General features: G+C 43.1%; 1 protein-coding gene across 2 annotated transcripts in view; it reads right to left on the minus strand.

The window, feature by feature from the left end:
* Positions 1 to 21449, minus strand: part of LOC106588686 (PHD finger protein 14) — a 104477-nt gene that overhangs the window by 39482 nt on the left and 43546 nt on the right. For both annotated transcript variants that reach the window (XM_014177927.3, XM_014177923.3), the window contains one exon: positions 1225 to 1342. In XM_014177927.3, coding sequence (XP_014033402.2) covers positions 1225 to 1342 — 118 coding nt within the window. The remainder of the gene's footprint in view (positions 1 to 1224; positions 1343 to 21449) is intronic.

Below are 21449 nucleotides of genomic sequence, written 5' to 3' on the forward strand. Positions count from 1 at the left end.
GAGCAGTAGACACAGACAGTATATTATAGTGACTAATGTTCTCAACAAAGCTGTTTATTATCAGTGTTCAGCTCTATGTATGGAAATAAGCTTAATCTCCATCTATGCTTGGTAAAAACTATTTGGGTTATATGAATGTGTATTATCTCTTGTGAAACAGCATGGCACTGGTTGAACAAGACAGCTATGAGAACAATATAAATATGCAAACATACAGGACTATAATGTTGGGCAGAAACAACGACAGTTCAATCTGTTGCTGCAGAAATCCAAGGATAGTTGTTGATCATGTACACCGATGCATCTTCATGAACCCTTCCCAACAGCGCTATAGCAACACGCTTTACAACAACCACAAGTCTCCAGTCAACTATCTAACATTTTACATTTACAGTCCGCAAACATTTTAACCCTCCACTAACTCTGCTATCTAACATTTTAACTGAGCTTTAACCTTTACATTTTGCCTGTAATTTAACGTATCATTCCCAGCATGCAGCGTTTTCAGTATGCCTCAGGCTTTTATTTTTCTCTTCCTCCTTCTGCAACATCAATTAACCCCCATTTTCCACGCACATAGAGCCAATAGGACAGGCTGACCTTTCCCAGACAAATTCAAATGTGCTTTACATTTATCAACTTAATTAGGTTCACAAGCTGCCGCACGCTACCCTTGATTACACTGTAATTCAATAAGAAAAACATTATTTCAAATGCAAACAGAGGAAAATAATAAAAAGCCCTTCTGGTGGGACTTGCCATTTCCAGTTAGGGACATTTCAAATGAAAATGTATGACAATGGAGCAGCTATGAGGACACTGGTGATGGTAGCGGCCATTTTGGCTCGCTGTCAGGTTGGGTTTCAAGGTAAAAAGACACATAGACGCGTGCTTCTGCTGCAGCTGCTGGAGCTGTCATGTCATACTAACGTCACCCTGTCGCTCACAGAGACACCACAGCCCGGGAAGCAGACCGGGGAATTTAAGCGAAGCCGTGGCTGTTGTCAACGCTAGTCTCTTACCACTTCAAACACGTGCTTCTCTCCCATCCATCCTTAATACTCATATAACTATAGATTTCCTTGTAAGATGTGTTGTATGTTAATATTCAGCTGTTTAACTGCTGCTTCAATAATGTGATGGCGTCAGAATAAGCCAAAAGAAGAAGTCATCACCACCAGTCTGTGTGCCCACACACACACACACACACACACACACACACACCTTGGAGGAGGAAGTGTCACACTCCTGGCAGATCCAGCCATATCCTGTCTGCTTGGGAGACTTCTTCAGGGGAGGGTCCAGACAGCCAAAGTGGTAGCACAGGCAACACTCATCACACCTACAGGAGAGAGGAGGCAGGTGTCACATACAGTGGAACACACACACACACACACACACACACACACACACACACACACACACACACACACACACACACACACACACACACACACACACACACACACACACACACACACACACACACACACACACACACACACACACACACACACACACACACAGTTCCATTAGAACTCAGAGTATTCTTCAATGGAAGCTTGTTTAACATCAGATAAGTGCAGTGCGGTGTCCATCAGGGCAGTTGCCTTGGGCCGCTGCTCTTTTCTATTTTTACAAATGATTTGCCACTTGTCTTACAAGAAGCTAAAATGACTATGTACGCTGATGATTGCACACTCTACACATCAGCACCTACAGCCAGTAAGTTCACTGAGAGTCTTAGGAATGAGTTAAGGTCAGTGTCAGAATGGGTAATTAACAATAAACTGGTCTGAAATACCTCTAAAACCAAAAGCATTGCATTTGGTTCAAAGCGTTCTCGTAGACCTAAACCTCTACTGGAGATATGGGTAAAGGGTGTGACCATTGAAAAAGTTGAAGCAGCTGACCTCCTAGGAGTAACATTGGATGGTCAGTTATCATGGTCAAGCCATATTGACATATTGTTGTGAAGATGAGGAAGGGCATGTCTGTTTTGTTTTTGACACAAGAAACAACTGTACAAGATATTCAGACTCTGATCATTTCCCATCTTGATTACTGACTGGTAATATAGTCAGGTGCAGTAAAGAAAGACCTAGCAAAGCTGCAGCTGGCTCAAAACAGAGCAGCACGCCTTTAACCGCACACACAGAACTAACATCAACAACATACATCATAGTCTTTCATGGTTGAGGAGAAATTGACTACTTCTCTTCTAAAGAAACATTTGTGTGTTGAAAATGCCTAACCTCTTGTATAATCTATTTGCATACACTTCAAACAAACATCCATACCCCACCAGACAGGCCACTACGGGTTTCTTCAGTGTACCCAAACCAAAAACAGATTGAGGTTATACAGGCAAAAAGCAAGGTCAGCAAAAAGCAAAGTCCTCAAGATCTACTTTAATATAGATATGAATAGTGTGTATAGTATTTTTCTTTTTCTCTTTGTTTCCAATATATAACTCTTATTTGAATTGAATGTAATATCTTATGTTGTTCTTGTCTATAACTGTTCTGTACTTTGTCATGTATTTGTAAGTTTTGTGTGGACCCCAGGAAGAGTAGCTGCTGCATGTGCAGTATCTAATGGGGATCCTAATAAACTAAACACACTAAGAATGACAGATGATGACAGGGCAGGTAGTTGTCAGAGATGAGATGATTATGAAATCAAACCACACTGTTACTACTCCTTCCCTTGACCTTACACATGTCATATTATGAGCACAGCTTTTTGTATAGTTTGGCTAGCCAGACAGCTTTATCATTACTCAAGCCAGTTAACCGTCCTATCATGGTGTCCTTGGGTCGGGCAACGGGGTTTTGCAACCTTACAGTACAGGCAGTAAAAAACTAAATATGAATATCGACTATCACACACATCAAAATGGTGTGTGTGGTGTGTGCAGGAGTGTGCGTGTGCGCGGCTGTGTACCTGAGGGAGTTTTTCTGTGTTGGAAACAGAATGAGACTACTAAAAGTCAATTTAGCATTCATGAGATTCCATTGGTTGAGCCTGAATGCCCTTCAGTCCATCCATCCTTCTCTCCCTCCAGTCCATGATCAACTAATTATGTCCTAATCAATGTATTCATCTCTATTACGGGAGGGGAAGAGGAGAGGAGGGGGGAGGAGGGGAGAGGGACTTGGGGAAGGTGAACCACATAGGATGCAAATGTCTCATGGATATCTATGCATGATTTAGGCTACGTGAAAGTCCAATAGACATGACTGTACTCGTCTAGGATAGAGAGACTGCAACACAACAACATATAGAAACATAGCCAGACGTGTATTTAAGTCCCAGTGAAGTTGTGATGACAACTGGTGAAGTTCCGGACGGTTGAACTCAGCACCTCCTGTCAGAGGAGCCCTTTTCACAGCAACAACTACCAGGAACCCCTATTCTAATTAAAGAACCTATTATAAATAAAGGCCTTAGTCTACTTCCCAGACTAATGAGGAAGTAACCCAACCACATGGACATCTCCCCTTGACCCCGTCACACAGGACTGTAGGTGACTGTTGAAAGTGTTGTTGTCACAACACATATCGCCACAGCGGAGCCACTGTGTTTCTTGAACACATACAGTGGCCTATCTCTTCCAGACAGGCGAGGCTATTTCCATTCCCACTATTCCCACAGGATCAACCACCACTGGGGATCGTTCTGAACTAAGCCTCCCAGCATAATCTATCTGTTCCAATTCTCTGTCAATATACTGAGCAGGGGTTTATTGTGAAATCTATGGGTGTTCAGTCACCGCTCCTACAAATTAATTCTGCTTCATGCAGTCGAACAAGAAGGAAATAGAGAAGGCAACCTTCTCACGTTGATGTGAATATCTGAATATGAATGTACACAGTATGACAAAAAAAGGCTACTGCCAATAACGCAAAGAAGCAACGTCTGTTGAAAGACTGCATGCTGTAGTGTACAAAAAGCAAGTATCGATTAATAAAGTCTACCAACTGTCCTGTGTGGGAAGTCATAGTACAAGCAACAAGATACTAGGGCAGCAGCCATACCATGAACGCTGATAACTAAAAGGCAAGGCATCTAAAATCCCTGTGCCTTCACTGATACAGACAGTAAATAAAAAAATACATTACGACTAGAAGATAAAATGTAAAACATCCAACTCCAACACCGCTTCCCGGAAAGCGTAGCCAGAGGACGTCTTTTTGCTACCATGGTGTTCACCTCAAGTAAAATAGGTCATCTATATTTCATAACCCTGAGGTATTAAACATTAAAACAACCGTGTCCATATATCAATGTGAATTCATTCCACGGCAGGCACATATTTTACATACTACAGTAGTTGTGTCTGTATTGGTCTATTGCCTCTCCTCTGTCCCCATCTCCTCCATATATTCACTGTGACAGGGCAATGTAGAAACGTGTTGCCGTCGGCAGCAGACTGTCAGCACAGAACAGCCTCTCTTACATGATCTGCAGTTAAAGGGGAGACCATCAGTGGAACCCGGTAACCACTGCTTTGTTCACATCCTATTAAACCTATTCAATCGGTAGTGGAATAGCTAATGGGTGTTAAAGTCCGTTCAGTTCATCAACCTCTTTAACTAATGAAGTGTAAATCATTTAGTTTAGGGTCTGGAATTAAGTACATTAACATCACATGCATTAACCCTGAGAGAGTGTGACTGGTGATTGGGTATAGGGAATGTGCAGTAGGGGAAGTTTTAGGGTTGAGAATGGGGTGTGGATGACATGTCTTCCTTCTATTTGCACATGAAGAGCTGGTTTCCTGGACTTATTCCATGTTGTTAGTCCAGGACCAAGCATATTATGTGTCAGCCCCTAAACCTGTTAGATTGACTAAAACCAGAGTAACAATTTAATTCATAGATCATTTGTATCTTACTAAGTCAGTGTTTCCCAACCCTGGTCCTCCAGCACCCCCAACATTACACATGTTTGTTGTAGCCCTGGACAAAAACAGCTCATTGAGGGCTTGATGATTAGTTGACGAGATGAATCAGGTGAGCGTGTCCAGGGTTCCAATAAAAATTTGTAATGTTGGGGGTGCTGGAGGACCACGGTTGGGAAACACCGTACTAAGTTGTAGAAGCAGAGACGAACAGCTGGTGCACATCAGCAGGGAACCTGCAGAGGCAGGTGGTCCACACACACACACGGACGCAGACACACACACCACACCACACTAGATGGGCTGAGCAGGCATATCTGTCTAGGAAACAAGGGGGAATTTAAAGCACCCTCTGGCCTCATCAGTGAAAAGAAGACAAATGACCACAAGTGTGTCTGCGGCGCTAATGAGTTATCCTCCTATTGTGGCACACAATCACCAATTGATTAACCATGAATCTCCTCTACAGGGCCAAGAGAGGAGGAGGAAGACTCCTCTGCCTGAGACATGCACACGCGCGCGCACACACACACACACACACACACACACACACACACACACACACACACACACACACACACACACACACACACACACACACACACACACACACACACACACACACACACACACACACACACACACACACACACACACACTTTCAACACCTCCCAAAACTTTTATTAGGCGAGTGTGTGTTTATTTGTGTGTGTGTGCACACGACACTTAGCCCTGTTTACTTATTTTAATTACTTGACCTTAAAACCTCTTAAATGTAACATCCCCATATTTGGGGACACTATTTGATTTTTCACATTTCAATTCAATCTGGTATGAGAACGGTAGCCCATATCTACAAAAGCAGGGTGTGTTGCGGAAAGCTGAGTATCTTGGCTTTTGATCTGTGCCTTAAATTCTTTGGTCTGACTTACTACCATACAAATGTATACGGTCAGGCCGAGCCGATGACCTCATTTCAAGATGGCTGCCATCTACATTCTGATTAGCGTTGTAAAGCATAAACGAAAAAAACACGAAATACGTATAGACACACCAAAATCCGGGACTCCACAGATCATGAGGATGTCTTATTTTTCTGCCTGTGACCTACCGTTATTGACCACCAGCCCTGAGAGTCAACATTTTTATTTTACATAACGTTTTCACCAAACAGCAAACTTACAAGGTAAGCTTCAATTTGGTCTGTGTTTGAGCTATAGCTACACGGAGGATATTAAATTCATCCTTAGGTTGGTAAGAACAAATCTAGCCTGTTGTCAATGTTATCTGATGATGTATGACTTCATGGCATCATCGAATGTAGACCGAGTGACTATATCTTTGCGCACTTGGATATCCCGTATCCCCCAACACCACAATGTTTGAGAGAGGTTGGTGTTGTAGAAATGTAGCTTTTATAGTGAACAATAACTTTTAGGCGCATCAAGTGTGCAAAAACAGTGCAATTACCACATTTGGACACTTTGGAGAGGTTGAAAGGACACTTGAATGTACCCTGGATACCCCATAACATCACCACAATGTTTGAGTGAGGTTGATATGGTAGAAATTGTGTTTTTATGAGAACAAATAGCATTTAGGGATTGAAAATATGTAATAGCACGGTAATTATCTAATTTACAGTCATATGCCACTTTGGAGGGGTTCACATATATATACTGCTCAAAAAAATAAAGGGAACACTTAAACAACACATCCTAGATCTGAATGAAAGAAATAATCTTATTAAATACTTTTTTCTTTACATAGTTGAATGTGCTGACAACAAAATCACACAAAGATAATCAATGGAAATCATATTTATCAATACATGGAGGTCTGGATTTGGAGTCACACTCAAAATTAAAGTGGACAACCACACTACAGGCTGATCCAACTTTGATGTAATGTCCTTAAAACAAGTCAAAATGAGGCTCAGTAGTGTGTGTGGCCTCCACGTGCCTGTATGACCTCCCTACAACACCTGGGCATGCTCCTGATGAGGTGGCGGATGGTCTCCTGGGGATCTCCTCCCAGACCTGGACTAAAGCATCCGCCAACTCCTGGACAGTCTGTGGTGCAACGTGGCGTTGGTGGATGGAGCGAGACATGGTGTCCCAGATGTGCTCAATTGGATTCAGGTCTGGGGAACGGGCGGGCCAGTCCATAGCATCAATGCCTTCCTCTTGCAGGAACTGCTGACACACTCCAGCCACATGAGGTCTAGCATTGTCTTGCATTAGGAGGAACCCAGGGCCAACCGCACCAGCATATGGTCTCACAAGGGGTCTGAGGATCTCATCTCGGTACCTAATGGCAGTCAGGCTACCTCTGGCGAGCACATGGAGGGCTGTGCGGCCCCCCAAAGAAATGCCACCCCACACCATGACTGACCCACCGCCAAACCGGTCATGCTGGAGGATGTTGCAGGCAGCAGAACGTTCTCCACGGTGTCTCCAGACTCTGTCACGTGCTCAGTGTGAACCTGCTTTCATCTGTGAAGAGCACAGGGTGCCAGTGGCGAATTTGCCAATCTTGGTGTTCTCTGGCAAATGCCAAACGTCCTGCACGGTGTTGGGCTGTAAGCACAACCCCCACCTGTGGACGTCGGGCCCTCATACCACCCTCATGGAGTCTGTTTCTGACCGTTTGAGCAGACACATGGCCTGTAGACACAGACACGTGGCCTGCTGGAGGTCATTTTGCAGGGCTCTGGCAGTGCTTCTCCTGCTCCTCCTTGCACAAAGGCGGAGGTAGCGGTCCCGCTGCTGGGTTGTTGCCCTCCTACGGCCTCCTCCACGTCTCCTGATGTACTGGCCTGTCTCCTGGTAGCGCCTCCATGCTCTGGACACTACGCTGACAGACACAGCAAACCTTCTTGCCACAGCTCGCATTGATGTGCCATCCTGGATGAGCTGCACTACCTGAGCCACTTGTGTGGGTTGTAGACTCCGTCTCATGCTACCACTAGAGTGAAAGCACCGCCAGCATTCAAAAGTGACCAAAACATCAGCCAGGAAGCATAGGATCTGAGAAGTGGTCTGTGGTCCCCACCTGCAGAACCACTCCTTTATTGGGGGTGTCTTGCTAATTGCCTATAATTTCCACCTGTTGTCTATTCCATTTGCACAACAGCATGTGAAATGTATTGTCAATCAGTGTTGCTTCCTAAGTGGACAGTTTGATTTCACAGAAGTGTGATTGACTTGGAGTTACATTGTGTTGTTTAAGTGTTCCCTTTATTTTTTTGAGCAGTGTACATCAATCACATTTTTTCCCTGATATTGTTCACATATTGCGGAAGCCAAATGATGTGTTTCCAACTCTAGGCATCAATAATTCACTTCTATCTTGTCAATGAAAGACCATTTCAAAATACATTTAAAAAAAAAGTTATTTTGTGTGTGCTTGACCTTGTGTATTCTGAACTATGTAACTCCTATCTTCTGATCATTTCCTCATAATCTCCCAGATGTCCCCGTTCCAAATATACCAAGTTTTGACATGTAATCACACATGAATAGCAGTTACTTTTGGGTATGTATATTTAGGTGGAAATCTACATTTTGCCATTACATCTGTTTTAATGAACCTATTCTATTGTTTGTATTGTATCTCGGTGAGCATCTTTGAATTAAAACACTGCTCATGATGCTGACCCAGCCACCTGGCTGCTGGTTGATGAGTAGATGATTATTAGTTCATTGAAATTCAAAATGACGAGTCCTGCATTTTGCAATAAGTTCAAGAGGAAGAAACATTTCCTTTCTGTCCTTCTGGATCACTTTATGTTTTCCACTTCTTTCAATTTCAGTCAGAATCTTTTATCAAATGCATTTATATTTAGGAGTATTTCTTTAACATTGTACAACACAAACATTCTAATGTTCTTTTCACAATTTGTACATTAGAAAGTGCCTTCAGAAAGTATTCACACCCCTTGACTTTTTCCTCATTTTATTGTGTTAGAAAGTGGGATTAAAGTGGATTTAATCGTAATTTTTTTGTTGTCAACAACTTACACAATATACTCTAATATCAAAGTGGAAGAAAATTGTTTCTTTTTATTTTTTATTAATGGAAAATAAAACAGTTATATATCTTGATTAGATAAGTATTCAACCCCCTGAGTCAATACATGTTAGAATCACCTTTGGCAGTGATTACAGCTCTGAGTCTTTCTGGGTAAGTCTCTAAGAGCTTTGCAAACCTAGATTGAACAATATTGCCCATTATTCTTTTAAATTCTTCAAGCTCTGTAAAGGTGGTTTTTGATCATTGCTAGACAGATATTTTCATGTCTTGCCATAGATTTTCAAGCCAAAACTAACTAGGCCACACAGGAACATTCAATTTTGTCTGACAAGCAACTCCAGTGTATATTTGGCAGTGTTTTAGGTAACTGTCTTTCTGAAAGGTGAATGTCTCCTAGTGTCTGGTGGAAAGCAGACTGAATCAAGTTTCCTCTAGGATTTTGACTCTACTTAGCTCTATTCCTTTTCTTTTTATCCTAAAAGAAACTCATACCCATAACATGATGCAGCCACCACCATGCTTGAAAATATGAAGAGTTGTACTCAGTGATGTGTTGCGTTTTCCGTATTTGCAGTATTACTTTAGTGCCTTGTTGCAAACAGGATGCATGCTTTGGAATATTTATATTATGTACAGGCTTCCTTCTTTTCACTCTGTCAATTAGGTTAGTATTGTGGAGTAACTACAATGTTGTTGATCCATCCTCAGTTTTCTCCTATGACAACAGTTAAAACTCTAACAGTTTATTTATTTTGGGGAAATTTTACTCCTCCCTTCTCCCCAATTTCATGATATCATTGGTAGTTACGATCCTGTCTCATCTCCGAAACTCTCCAACGGGCTCGGGAGAGGTGAAGGTCAAGTCATGCGTCCTCCCAAACATGACCCGCCAAGACGTGCTGCTTCTTAATACCTGCTCACTTAACCCGGAAGCCACCCGCACTAATGTGTCGGAGGAAACACTGTCCAACTGACGACTGAGGTCAGCTTGCAGGCACCCGGCCCACCACAAGGAGTCACTAGAGCACAATGTGACTAGGAAAGCCTCCCTGGCCAAACCCTCCCCTAACCCGGACGACGCTGGGCCAATTATGTGCCGCCCTATGGGACTCCCGGTCACACCAGCTGTGACACAGCCTGGGATCGAACCCCAGGCTCTAGTGACCGTTGCGCTACTCGGGAGGCAACTCTAACTGTTTTAGTCACCATTGGCCTTATGGAAATCCCTGAGCGTTTTCCTTTCTCTCTGGTAACTGAGTTAGGAAGGACGCCTGTATCTTTGTAGTGACTGGGTGTATTGATATAACATCCAAAGTGTTATTTTTACCCATCTACCAATAGGTGCCCTTCTTTGAGAGGCATTGGAAAACCTCCCTGGTCTTTCTGGTTGAATCTGTGCTTGAAATGTACTGCTTGACTGAAGGACCTTACAGATAATTGTATGTATGGGGTACAAAGATGGGGTAGTCATAAAAAAAAAAAACACTTATTGCACAGAGTCCATGCAACTTATGTGACTTGTTAAGCACATGTTTACTCCTGAACTTATTTTACAAAAGGGTTGAATACTTATTGACAATACATTTTAGCTTTACATTTTTTAGTATTGTGTGTAGATCAGTGACACAAAATCTAAATATCATCCATTTTAAAATCAGACTAACACAACAAAATGTGGAAAAAGTCAAGGGGTGTAAATACTTTCTGAAGACAATGACAACAGGTACTGTATGACAATAGTTATCTATGGTGTCCCTCAAGGATCAGCTTTAGGCGCACTACTCCTTCATTGTATATGCTACCACTTGTTTTCCACTTCTTCCTCACTGAGCTTATATACATTATCAGTGGCGCAGGCCAGTCCTTGGCTAGCTGGTCTGAGAGTTAGGTGATGCAGTAGCCCCACCATCCTCTTCACGTACTGTGTCCGCCGTACGTGGTCACTCAACCTCTATCAGCGCTGAACACTGCCCTTATAGACCCCGCCACAGCAAGGTCCTTGATGTTATCAAACCAATTTGTCTCCGCTTTAATCATTGGGAAGATGTAGACGCTCACTCCCCCCCCCCCCCCCCCCCCCCCCCTCCATCCCTCATCAAACCTCCTCTGGAAGGAGACAGAATCCAATCACTCAAACGTGCAGTTATTGATTGATGTAATCTTATTGGGCATGAGGTAGGCGATTGATTGGTTTTGTCTACTACACATGTTGCTCTCGGCGGGCGACTAATATCCCCTTTCATCTGCTGTTTAATCTCTGACGAGTTCTTAGTGGCCCTCCTCTCTGCCACATCCTCCCCTGTACCCTCTCTCTCTTTTCCTTTCCCCATTCCCCTCTCTCCATCTCCCTCTCTCCGTCTCCCTCTCAGTGGGATGGCAAGCAGGTGGCTTAGCCGTGGTTTGATCTGCTCTCATCACAGGTCTCACAACTTCACATTACATTTCCCCTCTTCAAAGGGTGTGCTCTGGAGTGTGTGGCCTCTATAGGTGTCCTCCTAGACTTGTTCCCTTGTTCCTCCTCCCCTACAGGCAATCACAGCCGATGCCTCACACACACACACGACTCAATGTAATCAAAGGGCATTTTAGAGATTATACAGATATAAAACAAAGTAAGAAAAAGGATTCATAGGGTTTAAAGTTAAAAGGATGTGTTTAAGCCAGAAGGCAGTACATGGGCTAGCGTGTAGATATAGCCTAGATCAATGTTCATTTCGTTTAATCAGCAGTTTTTTACCATAGATACATTGGGAGGGAGTCAGATCCGATTGATTCCCGAGGTTCTTAAGCCAAGTGAGTTATAAATTGGATATTAAAAGGAATCGGAGCAATTAGAGTTGTTTAATCACAATGAGATCAGAATGAAACTGAAGGCAACTTTTCATCAGTACTACTGCTTTAAGCATCTGCAAACCCTACCTCAATTGAGGTAATACCATTGGATTAGATAACAAGGTTGGAGCTGGGATCCAAAATGTAAGTATTTAATCTACAGTATACGTAAATGTACACACATACAAGGTCATAAGATGATTTGAGAAAAAGGGAATACACTTACAGTACATACACGGAGGGGTTCTGCTCTGGGGAGAGTGATACTAGTGGTTTGATACTAGTGGTTTGATACTAGTGGTTTGATACTAGTGGTACAGCTGCTGGACAACCAAAGTGCAAGATAACGGGCTGTAGTGTAAATCAGATGAAAAACACTTCAATGAGTCAAGTGAAGAAAAGATACATTTTCTACATGTTTGTTAGTGGTAAATAAATGTTGTTTACTTGTTTGGGGATTAATCCTCATGCAGTACTTTGATCAGCCTCTTTGTAGATGAACTAAATGGAAAACAACGCGGCGTCGGTTGGCCTTGAATAACACACTCCAAGATCATCATCAACAACAACATTGTCATCATCACAAGCATCACTATTGTCAAACATATTGACAAAGTCATCCTTTGGTTAAAAGAATGTCAAACAGGCAACAAAGAACCCCATGAACACATCAAATCCGGGCCGGGGATCCTTTGATATGGGATTTCTTTACAACGTCTTTGTTGCACCACATGTAAAGAGAAAGAGTCGTCCATTTATGGAACAGTCGAAGCCCAGGCCTCCCAACTCTCTCTTCTTCCCGGGCCAGCACAGGCCTTGCGGTGTGGCGCCTTGGGAGTGTCCGAAACAACGGTGGTGAATTTATCACACGAGGGCAGTGCAATTACATGGAGGGTGTTCACGTGATGGGAGATCAATACGCCACAAAGCACTCAGCCATTGACTCCCGCATCCCGCCCCGTGACAAAGTAGTTCTGTGAAATTTCTCTATAGAAATGGAGGGAGCGGATTATGGGAATTCTCCAATAGCCTCCCACTTTTTGATTTAGTGTCGGGCGGTAGAACGGTACTGAGACATTATTAAAGAGGCATTGTTTTACAAGGTGGGCAGGAGGAGGTAATGAATGGGGAGAGACAGAGAAAGAAAGAGAGAAAGAGAGAGCATTGCACGGCATTTACAAGCTCATTAGGACAACTCACTCACTACAAGGAGACAGGATACTATAGCATAGTACTAGAACATAGGATACTGTAGCATAGTACTAGAACATAGGATACTATAGTACTAGAACATAGGATACTATAGCATAGTACTAGAACATAGGATACTATAGTACTAGAACATAGGATACTGTAGCATAGTACTAGAACATAGGATACTGTAACATAGTACTAGACCATAGGATACTATAGCATAGTACTAGAACATAGGATACTATAGCATAGTACTAGAACATAGGATACTATAGCATAGTACTAGAACATAGGATACTATAGCATAGTACTAGACCATAGGATACTGTAGCATAGTACTAGACCATAGGATACTATAGCATAGTACTAGAACATAGGATACTATAGCATAGTACTAGAACATAGGATACTGTAGCATAGTACTAGAACATAGGATACTATAGTACTAGAACATAGGATACTATAGTACTAGAACATAGGATACTGTAGCATAGTACTAGAACATAGGATACTATAGTACTAGAACATAGGATACTATAGCATAGTACTAGAACATAGGATACTATAGCATAGTACTAGAACATAGGATACTGTAGCATAGTACTAGAACATAGGATACTATAGCATAGTACTAGAACATAGGATACTATAGCATAGTACTAGAACATAGGATACTATCGCATAGTTCTAGAACATAGGATACTATAGTACTAGAACATAGGATACTGTTGTACTAGAACATAGAATACTGTAGCATAGTACTAGAACATAGGATACTGTAGCATAGTACTAGAACATAGGATACTATAGCATAGTACTAGACCATAGAATACTGTAGCATAGTACTAGAACATAGGATACTATAGCATAGTACTAGAACATAGGATACTATCGCATAGTACTAGAACATAGGATACTATCGCATAGTACTAGAACATAGGATACTGTAGCATAGTACTAGAACATAGGATACTATAGCATAGTACTAGAACATAGGATACTATAGCATAGTACTAGAACATAGGATACTGTAGCATAGTACTAGAACATAGGATACTGTAGCATAGTACTAGAACATAGGATACTGTAGCATAGTACTAGAACATAGGATACTATAGCATAGTACTAGAACATAGGATACTATAGCATAGTACTAGAACATAGGATACTATCGCATAGTTCTAGAACATAGGATACTGTAGTACTAGAACATAGGATACTGTAGTACTAGAACATAGGATACTATAGCATAGTACTAGAACATAGGATACTATCGCATAGTTCTAGAACATAGGATACTATAGTACTAGAACATAGGATACTGTAGTACTAGAACATAGGATACTGTAGCATAGTACTAGAACATAGGATACTGTAGCATAGTACTAGAACATAGGATACTATAGCATAGTACTAGAACATAGGATACTGTAGCATAGTACTAGAACATAGGATACTATAGCATAGTACTAGAACATAGGATACTGTAGTACTAGACCATAGGATACTGTAGCATAGTACTAGAACATAGGATACTATCGCATAGTACTAGAACATAGGATACTATCGCATAGTACTAGAACATAGGATACTATCGCATAGTACTAGAACATAGGATACTGTAGCATAGGACTAGAACATAGGATACTATAGCATAGTACTAGAACATAGGATACTGTAGCATAGTACTAGAACATAGGATACTGTAGCATAGTACTAGAACATAGGATACTGTAGCATAGTACTAGAACATAGGATACTGTAGCATAGTACTAGAACATAGGATACTGTAGCATAGTACTAGAACATAGGATACTATAGCATAGTACTAGACCATAGGATACTGTAGCATAGTACTAGAACATAGGATACTATCGCATAGTACTAGAACATAGGATACTATCGCATAGTACTAGAACATAGGATACTATCGCATAGTACTAGAACATAGGATACTGTAGCATAGTACTAGAACATAGGATACTATAGCATAGTACTAGAACATAGGATACTGTAGCATAGTACTAGAACATAGGATACTGTAGCATAGTACTAGAACATAGGATACTGTAGCATAGTACTAGAACATAGGATACTGTAGCATAGTACTAGAACATAGGATACTATAGCATAGTACTAGAACATAGGATACTATAGCATAGTACTAGAACATAGGATACTGTAGTACTAGACCATAGGATACTGTAGCATAGTACTAGAACATAGGATACTATTGCATAGTACTAGAACATAGGATACTATCGCATAGTACTAGAACATAGGATACTATCGCATAGTACTAGAACATAGGATACTGTAGCATAGTACTAGAACATAGGATACTATAGCATAGTACTAGAACATAGGATACTATAGCATAGTACTAGAACATAGGATACTGTAGCATAGTACTAGAACATAGGATACTGTAGCATAGTACTAGAACATAGGATACTGTAGCATAGTACTAGAACATAGGATACTGTAGCATAGTACTAGAACATAGGATACTGTAGCATAGTACTAGAACATAGGATACTATAGCATAGTACTAGAACATAGGATACTGTAGTACTAGACCATAGGATACTGTAGCATAGTACTAGAACATAGGATACTATTGCATAGTACTAGAACATAGGATACTATCGCATAGTACTAGAACATAGGATACTATCGCATAGTACTAGAACATAGGATACTGTAGCATAGTACTAGAACATAGGATACTATAGCATAGTACTAGAACATAGGATACTGTAGCATAGTACTAGAACATAGGATACTGTAGCATAGTACTAGAACATAGGATACTGTAGCATAGTACTAGAACATAGGATACTGTAGCATAGTACTAGAACATAGGATACTGTAGCATAGTACTAGAACATAGGATACTGTAGCATAGTACTAGAACATAGGATACTATAGCATAGTACTAGAACATAGGATACTATAGCATAGTACTAGAACATAGGATACTGTAGCATAGTACTAGAACATAGGATACTGTAGCATAGTACTAGAACATAGGATACTATAGCATAGTACTAGAACATAGGATACTGTAGCATAGTACTAGAACATAGGATACTATAGCATAGTACTAGAACATAGGATACTATAGCATAGTACTAGAACATAGGATACTATAGCATAGTACTAGAACATAGGATACTGTAGCATAGCTGCCTACACCCTGGTTCAAATTAGGGCTGTCCCTGACAAAATAAAATACTGGTCGACCAAGAGTCGTCGGTTCTTTCAACCAACTGATGTTTAACCAAAATGTTTTACCGAGTATTTTTCCATATATAGACACATCCTATGTGTTTTAATCAAATCCACTATATGCACTGAGCTTGTCTGATGCTTTAAGCAAACCTTTTGATGAAATAATTAAGACACACAAATGACTAGAGGGAGTCCGACCGCAATTGATTTGATTGTGCCGCCTGGCTCAGACTTGTGTTACTAGCACCCGTTGTCTCGCTCTCCTCCCTGCTGCAGTGACCACCACATAACAGTGTGTATAGCCCTGTCCTCCCTGCTGCAGTGACCACCACATAACAGTGTGTATAGCCCTGTCCTCCCTGCTGCAGTGACCACCACATAACAGTGTGTATAGCCCTGTCCTCCCTGCTGCAGTGACCACCACATAACAGTGTGTATAGCCCTGTCCTCCCTGCTGCAGTGACCACCACATAACAGTGTGTATAGCCCTGTCCTCCCTGCTGCAGTGACCACCACATAACAGTGTGTACAGCCCTGTCCTCCCTGCTGCAGTGACCACCACATAACAGTGTGTATAGCCCTGTCCTCCCTGCTGCAGTGACCACCACATAACAGTGTGTATAGCCCTGTCCTCCCTGCTGCAGTGACCACCACATAACAGTGTGTATAGCCCTGTCCTCCCTGCTGCAGTGACCACCACATAACAGTGTGTATAGCCCTGTCCTCCCTGCTGCAGTGACCACCACATAACAGTGTGTATAGCCCTGTCCTCCCTGCTGCAGTGACCACCACATAACAGTGTGTATAGCCCTGTCCTCCCTGCTGCAGTGACCACCACATAACAGTGTGTATAGCCCTGTCCTCCCTGCTGCAGTGACCACCACATAACAGTGTGTATAGCCCTGTCCTCCCTTCTGCAGTGACCACCACATAACAGTGTGTACAGCCCTCTCCTCCCTGCTGCAGTGACCACCACATAACAGTGTGTATAGCCCTGTCCTCCCTGCTGCAGTGACCACCACATAACAGTGTGTATAGCCCTGTCCTCCCTGCTGCAGTGACCACCACATAAGAGTGTGTATAGCCCTGTCCTCCCTGCTGCAGTGACCACCACATAACAGTGTGTACAGCCCTGTCCTCCCTGCTGCAGTGACCACCACATAACAGTGTGTATAGCCCTGTCCTCCCTGCTGCAGTGACCACCACATAACAGTGTGTATAGCCCTGTCCTCCCTGCTGCAGTGACCACCACATAACAGTGTGTACAGCCCTGTCCTCCCTGCTGCAGTGACCACCACATAACAGTGTGTACAGCCCTGTCCTCCCTGCTGCAGTGACCACCACATAACAGTGTGTATAGCCCTGTCCTCCCTGCTGCAGTGACCACCACATAACAGTGTGTATAGCCCTGTCCTCCCTGCTGCAGTGACCACCACATAACAGTGTGTATAGCCCTGTCCTCCCTGCTGCAGTGACCACCACATAACAGTGTGTATAGCCCTGTCCTCCCTGCTGCAGTGACCACCACATAACAGTGTGTACAGCCCTGTCCTCCCTGCTGCAGTGACCACCACATAACAGTGTGTATAGCCCTGTCCTCCCTGCTGCAGTGACCACCACATAAGTGTGTATAGCCCTGTCCTCCCTGCTGCAGTGACCACCACATAACAGTGTGTATAGCCCTGTCCTCCCTGCTGCAGTGACCACCACATAACAGTGTGTATAGCCCTGTCCTCCCTGCTGCAGTGACCACCACATAACAGTGTGTATAGCCCTGTCCTCCCTGCTGCAGCTGCAACATGATTACAGCCATTTTTGACTGAAAAGTTACGTCACTGAAATCCCTTCCCTATTCCCTCAACCCTTGCTCTCTTTACGTGACATGTATGCTTCGAATGCACGTGACCAATAGGGCCTGACCTACAGCATATCCGAATCACATCAATAAATTGGTTATAACAAACTCTGAACACCGTAACACGCGACAGCAAAATGGATGCAGAGGACGTGACAAAAAAAATTAAAAGAAGGAATGGACAAGCACTGCGTGAATATTAGCCCTATGCGTCCCAAACAGGTGCTGTTAGATTACAATATCATTTTTCTGACCGTTTGGAACAGCGTAAACAACACAAAATATATTATAAGCGTTTTTTTTTGCAAAGCCTTTATTACAGCAAAGACTAAAAATAGTCACATTCGTGAATGCACTTTCCGAAATGGAATTGTTTAGGCCTATTCATTGTTTAATCGAACTAAATAAATCTCGGTTGACCAACAGGCTATCGACCCCCCCCCAAAAAAACATCAACCAGCCGACTAAATGGGGTCAGCCCTAGCTCAAATACTTTGCCTGGAGCAATGTAACCAATAGAATAGTGTAAACCCCACCCAGCTGTCACTCTAGGCACACAAGCAAATGCTGAATGTAACTGTGAGACAGGTCTGGAGCTGTTCCCCTAGTTCACCAGTAGGGGGCCCCAGTGGGCCAAGCTCAGACATACAGATACAGAGCCAGGCAGAGAGAGAGTGTGTGTGTGGTGTGTGGTGTGTGTGTGTGTGTGTGTGTGGTGTGTGGTACTTGAGTAGTAGCACCAGGTAGAGCCTGACCCCTCTAGCCCCTGACTGACGTAACTAAGGCCCCAGCCTGCTCACTGAGGGCCTCTCCATGTGCTGTCTCCCCTTGGCCTTATGTTATGTTACAGGAAGGAAAGATATTGTCTATGACACACACACACCCCTTAACAGTGTACATCTGTCTGTGTGCTGGGGCAAACCCCACACTAATTAGGATATAAGGCACCTCTGGGGGTTGGGTGATTCATCTTAGTGTGTAGTCACTGAGCCATAGGTGGGGAGGTGGGAGGGGCCGAGGGGGCACAACTGCACTGCAGAGGAAAAAGGGAATAAAAAAGGAGAGAAGAGGAGGAAGAAAGTGCAATCAGGAAGTGAGCGTAGCGGACACACACACACTGCGGCGGATTCAGTGGGATAAGAGAAGGGAAGGAAGAAGCTAGCTGCCTGGCTGGCTAGCAGGGGAGTAATAGACTGGAGCTGCATGGCTTCTCTACCCACACAGCAGCACAGCTCAGCCCTAGCCTGGCATGCCTTTTCTCTTCTCGTTTAATGGTAGTAGAGAGAAGAAAAAAAAGGAGTGAAGTCAGCAAAAACAAAATGCCGCCATTAAATCATCTCAGTGGATCCTGTGTCAGGACAGTAATGGGAAACACACTCATCATCCCAAAGGTTACTGCTCTTCCAGAACCTCCCTCCTTTCTCTCCATCCTTCCCCTCTCTCCCTCCATCACCCAGTGCCTGTCTCAAATTCACTCATCCCCATGGTCGGAACACAGCTGTAGCATCCCTTCCTCACTCAATCCCTCTGCCAAGGCCTGCTCCCCCTGTGTCTCTGTGGACCCTGGGCTGAGAGGGGCTGAGAGAAGGCTGCAGGAATGAGAGATTGGGGCACTTACAGTTCTCCACGCTGTGCTGATTCCATCTCTCTGAGTCTCAACCTCGACGTGAGACAGCTGCCTGTCTGTCTCTGCCTGCCTGGCCGTCTTTCTACTGGGCCCAACACAGAGTACTTCTCCTCCAGTCCTGGGTTCAAATACCATTGAAAATGTTTGAAATACTTCAGCGTTTGCTCTAGCCTTCCTAGAGTGCCAGATGGGCGGGGTTTGCACTTTTGGAACTATTCTATTGGTCCAATATGCCAGGCAAGCTCAATCAAACCCAGCTAAATTGAATCCAGGTCTGGGCCTAGCATTGAGAGTGTCTCTCTGACTATTTTCTGTTGCTGCTGCCTATCCGTCTAGTGCCAGACACATTGAAGGCTTTTGTTAACCAGATTGTACATAAAAGCCTCTATTCTCCCTCTCTATCTGGCACTGTGTGAGAGGGAGAAAGAGAGAAGAGAGAGCGGTGAATTAGTGCAGGAACAGGAGAGGCCACAGAATCGGGGCTTAGCTGAAATAAACAGATCAACTTTGTCGCGAAGAGAAGGAGAGAAAGAGAGAACACCGCCCATTCTCCTCTTCTCACCAGCTCTACTGGCCTGTTAACGGTCAGCAGCCGACAAGGGGGCACTTCCCCCGTGATAAATCAAGAGATGGCAGAGGGCGTTAGACGCACAAACGGACCGCTGCCCGCCATCTACATGGCTGCCGACACACCTTTACAACAATTAATTAGCTGTCTAACTCTCATTTATCACTATGGCAATAAGGTGAAAAAGTCAAGAGTTTATTAAAGCTCTGCTGTAATGCTGAGAGCCATAGGGGCTGGGAGTTCGGGATACTTCACATTCACACATATCATGAGAGCAGCAACATTCTTACTCCATACAGTACATCACAGTTACTGTATGAACTTCTACCAAATGTGGTAATACCACAACATGTTAGAAATAATGACATATAGAAATATATTTATACAAATAATACTAATCACACATAGGCATGTGTGGAAACAAATAGTAGCATAAAGGCATGTATTGAAAAACAAATATATAAACAATTAATATGTCTAGCAAGGAGTCCTTTAAGGTTCCTACACAAAAGTGAGCTTAACTCAATTTCTTCACAATACAGTAATAACAAAAGGCGTATTACGATATAAAATCAAGAATGAATGCACAAATAAAAGACACAAAGCATGGACTTCAATCAATCAATAAATACTGTACACACCGATCACACAACACAGCTACCAGGTGTTCATTCACACACTCTAAACTGATGGAACACACCACCTATCGCCATGTTAACACACACACACACACACACACACACACACACCACACACACACACACACACACACAGAGCCATGCACGGTTAAGTGGAGTAAGGTTAGTAGAAGTAGGGTTGGCTGGAGTAGGGTTAGCTGGAGTAGGGTTAGCTGGTTAGCTGTAGTAGGGTAGGTTAGTAGAAGTAGGGTTAGCTGGAGTAGGGTTAGCTGGTTAGCTGTAGTAGGGTTAGTAGAAGTAGGGCTAGTTGGAGTAGGGTTAGCTGGAGTAAGGTTAGCTGGAGTAAGGTTAGCTGAAAGTAGGGTTAGCTGCAGTAGGGTTAGCTGGTTAACTGGAGTAGGGTTATCTGTAGTAGGGTTAGCTGGTTAGCTGTAGTAGGGTAGGGTTAGTTGGAGTAGGGTTAGCTGTAGTAGGGTTGGCTGGGTTTAGTAGGGTTTAGTAGGGTTAACTGGAATAGGGTTAGCTGGAGTAGGGTTAGCTGGTTAGCTGGAGTAAGGTTA

Source organism: Salmo salar, chromosome 27 (assembly GCF_965601325.2).
Source record: "Salmo salar chromosome 27, fSalSal1, whole genome shotgun sequence".
Taxonomy (NCBI): domain Eukaryota; kingdom Metazoa; phylum Chordata; class Actinopteri; order Salmoniformes; family Salmonidae; genus Salmo; species Salmo salar.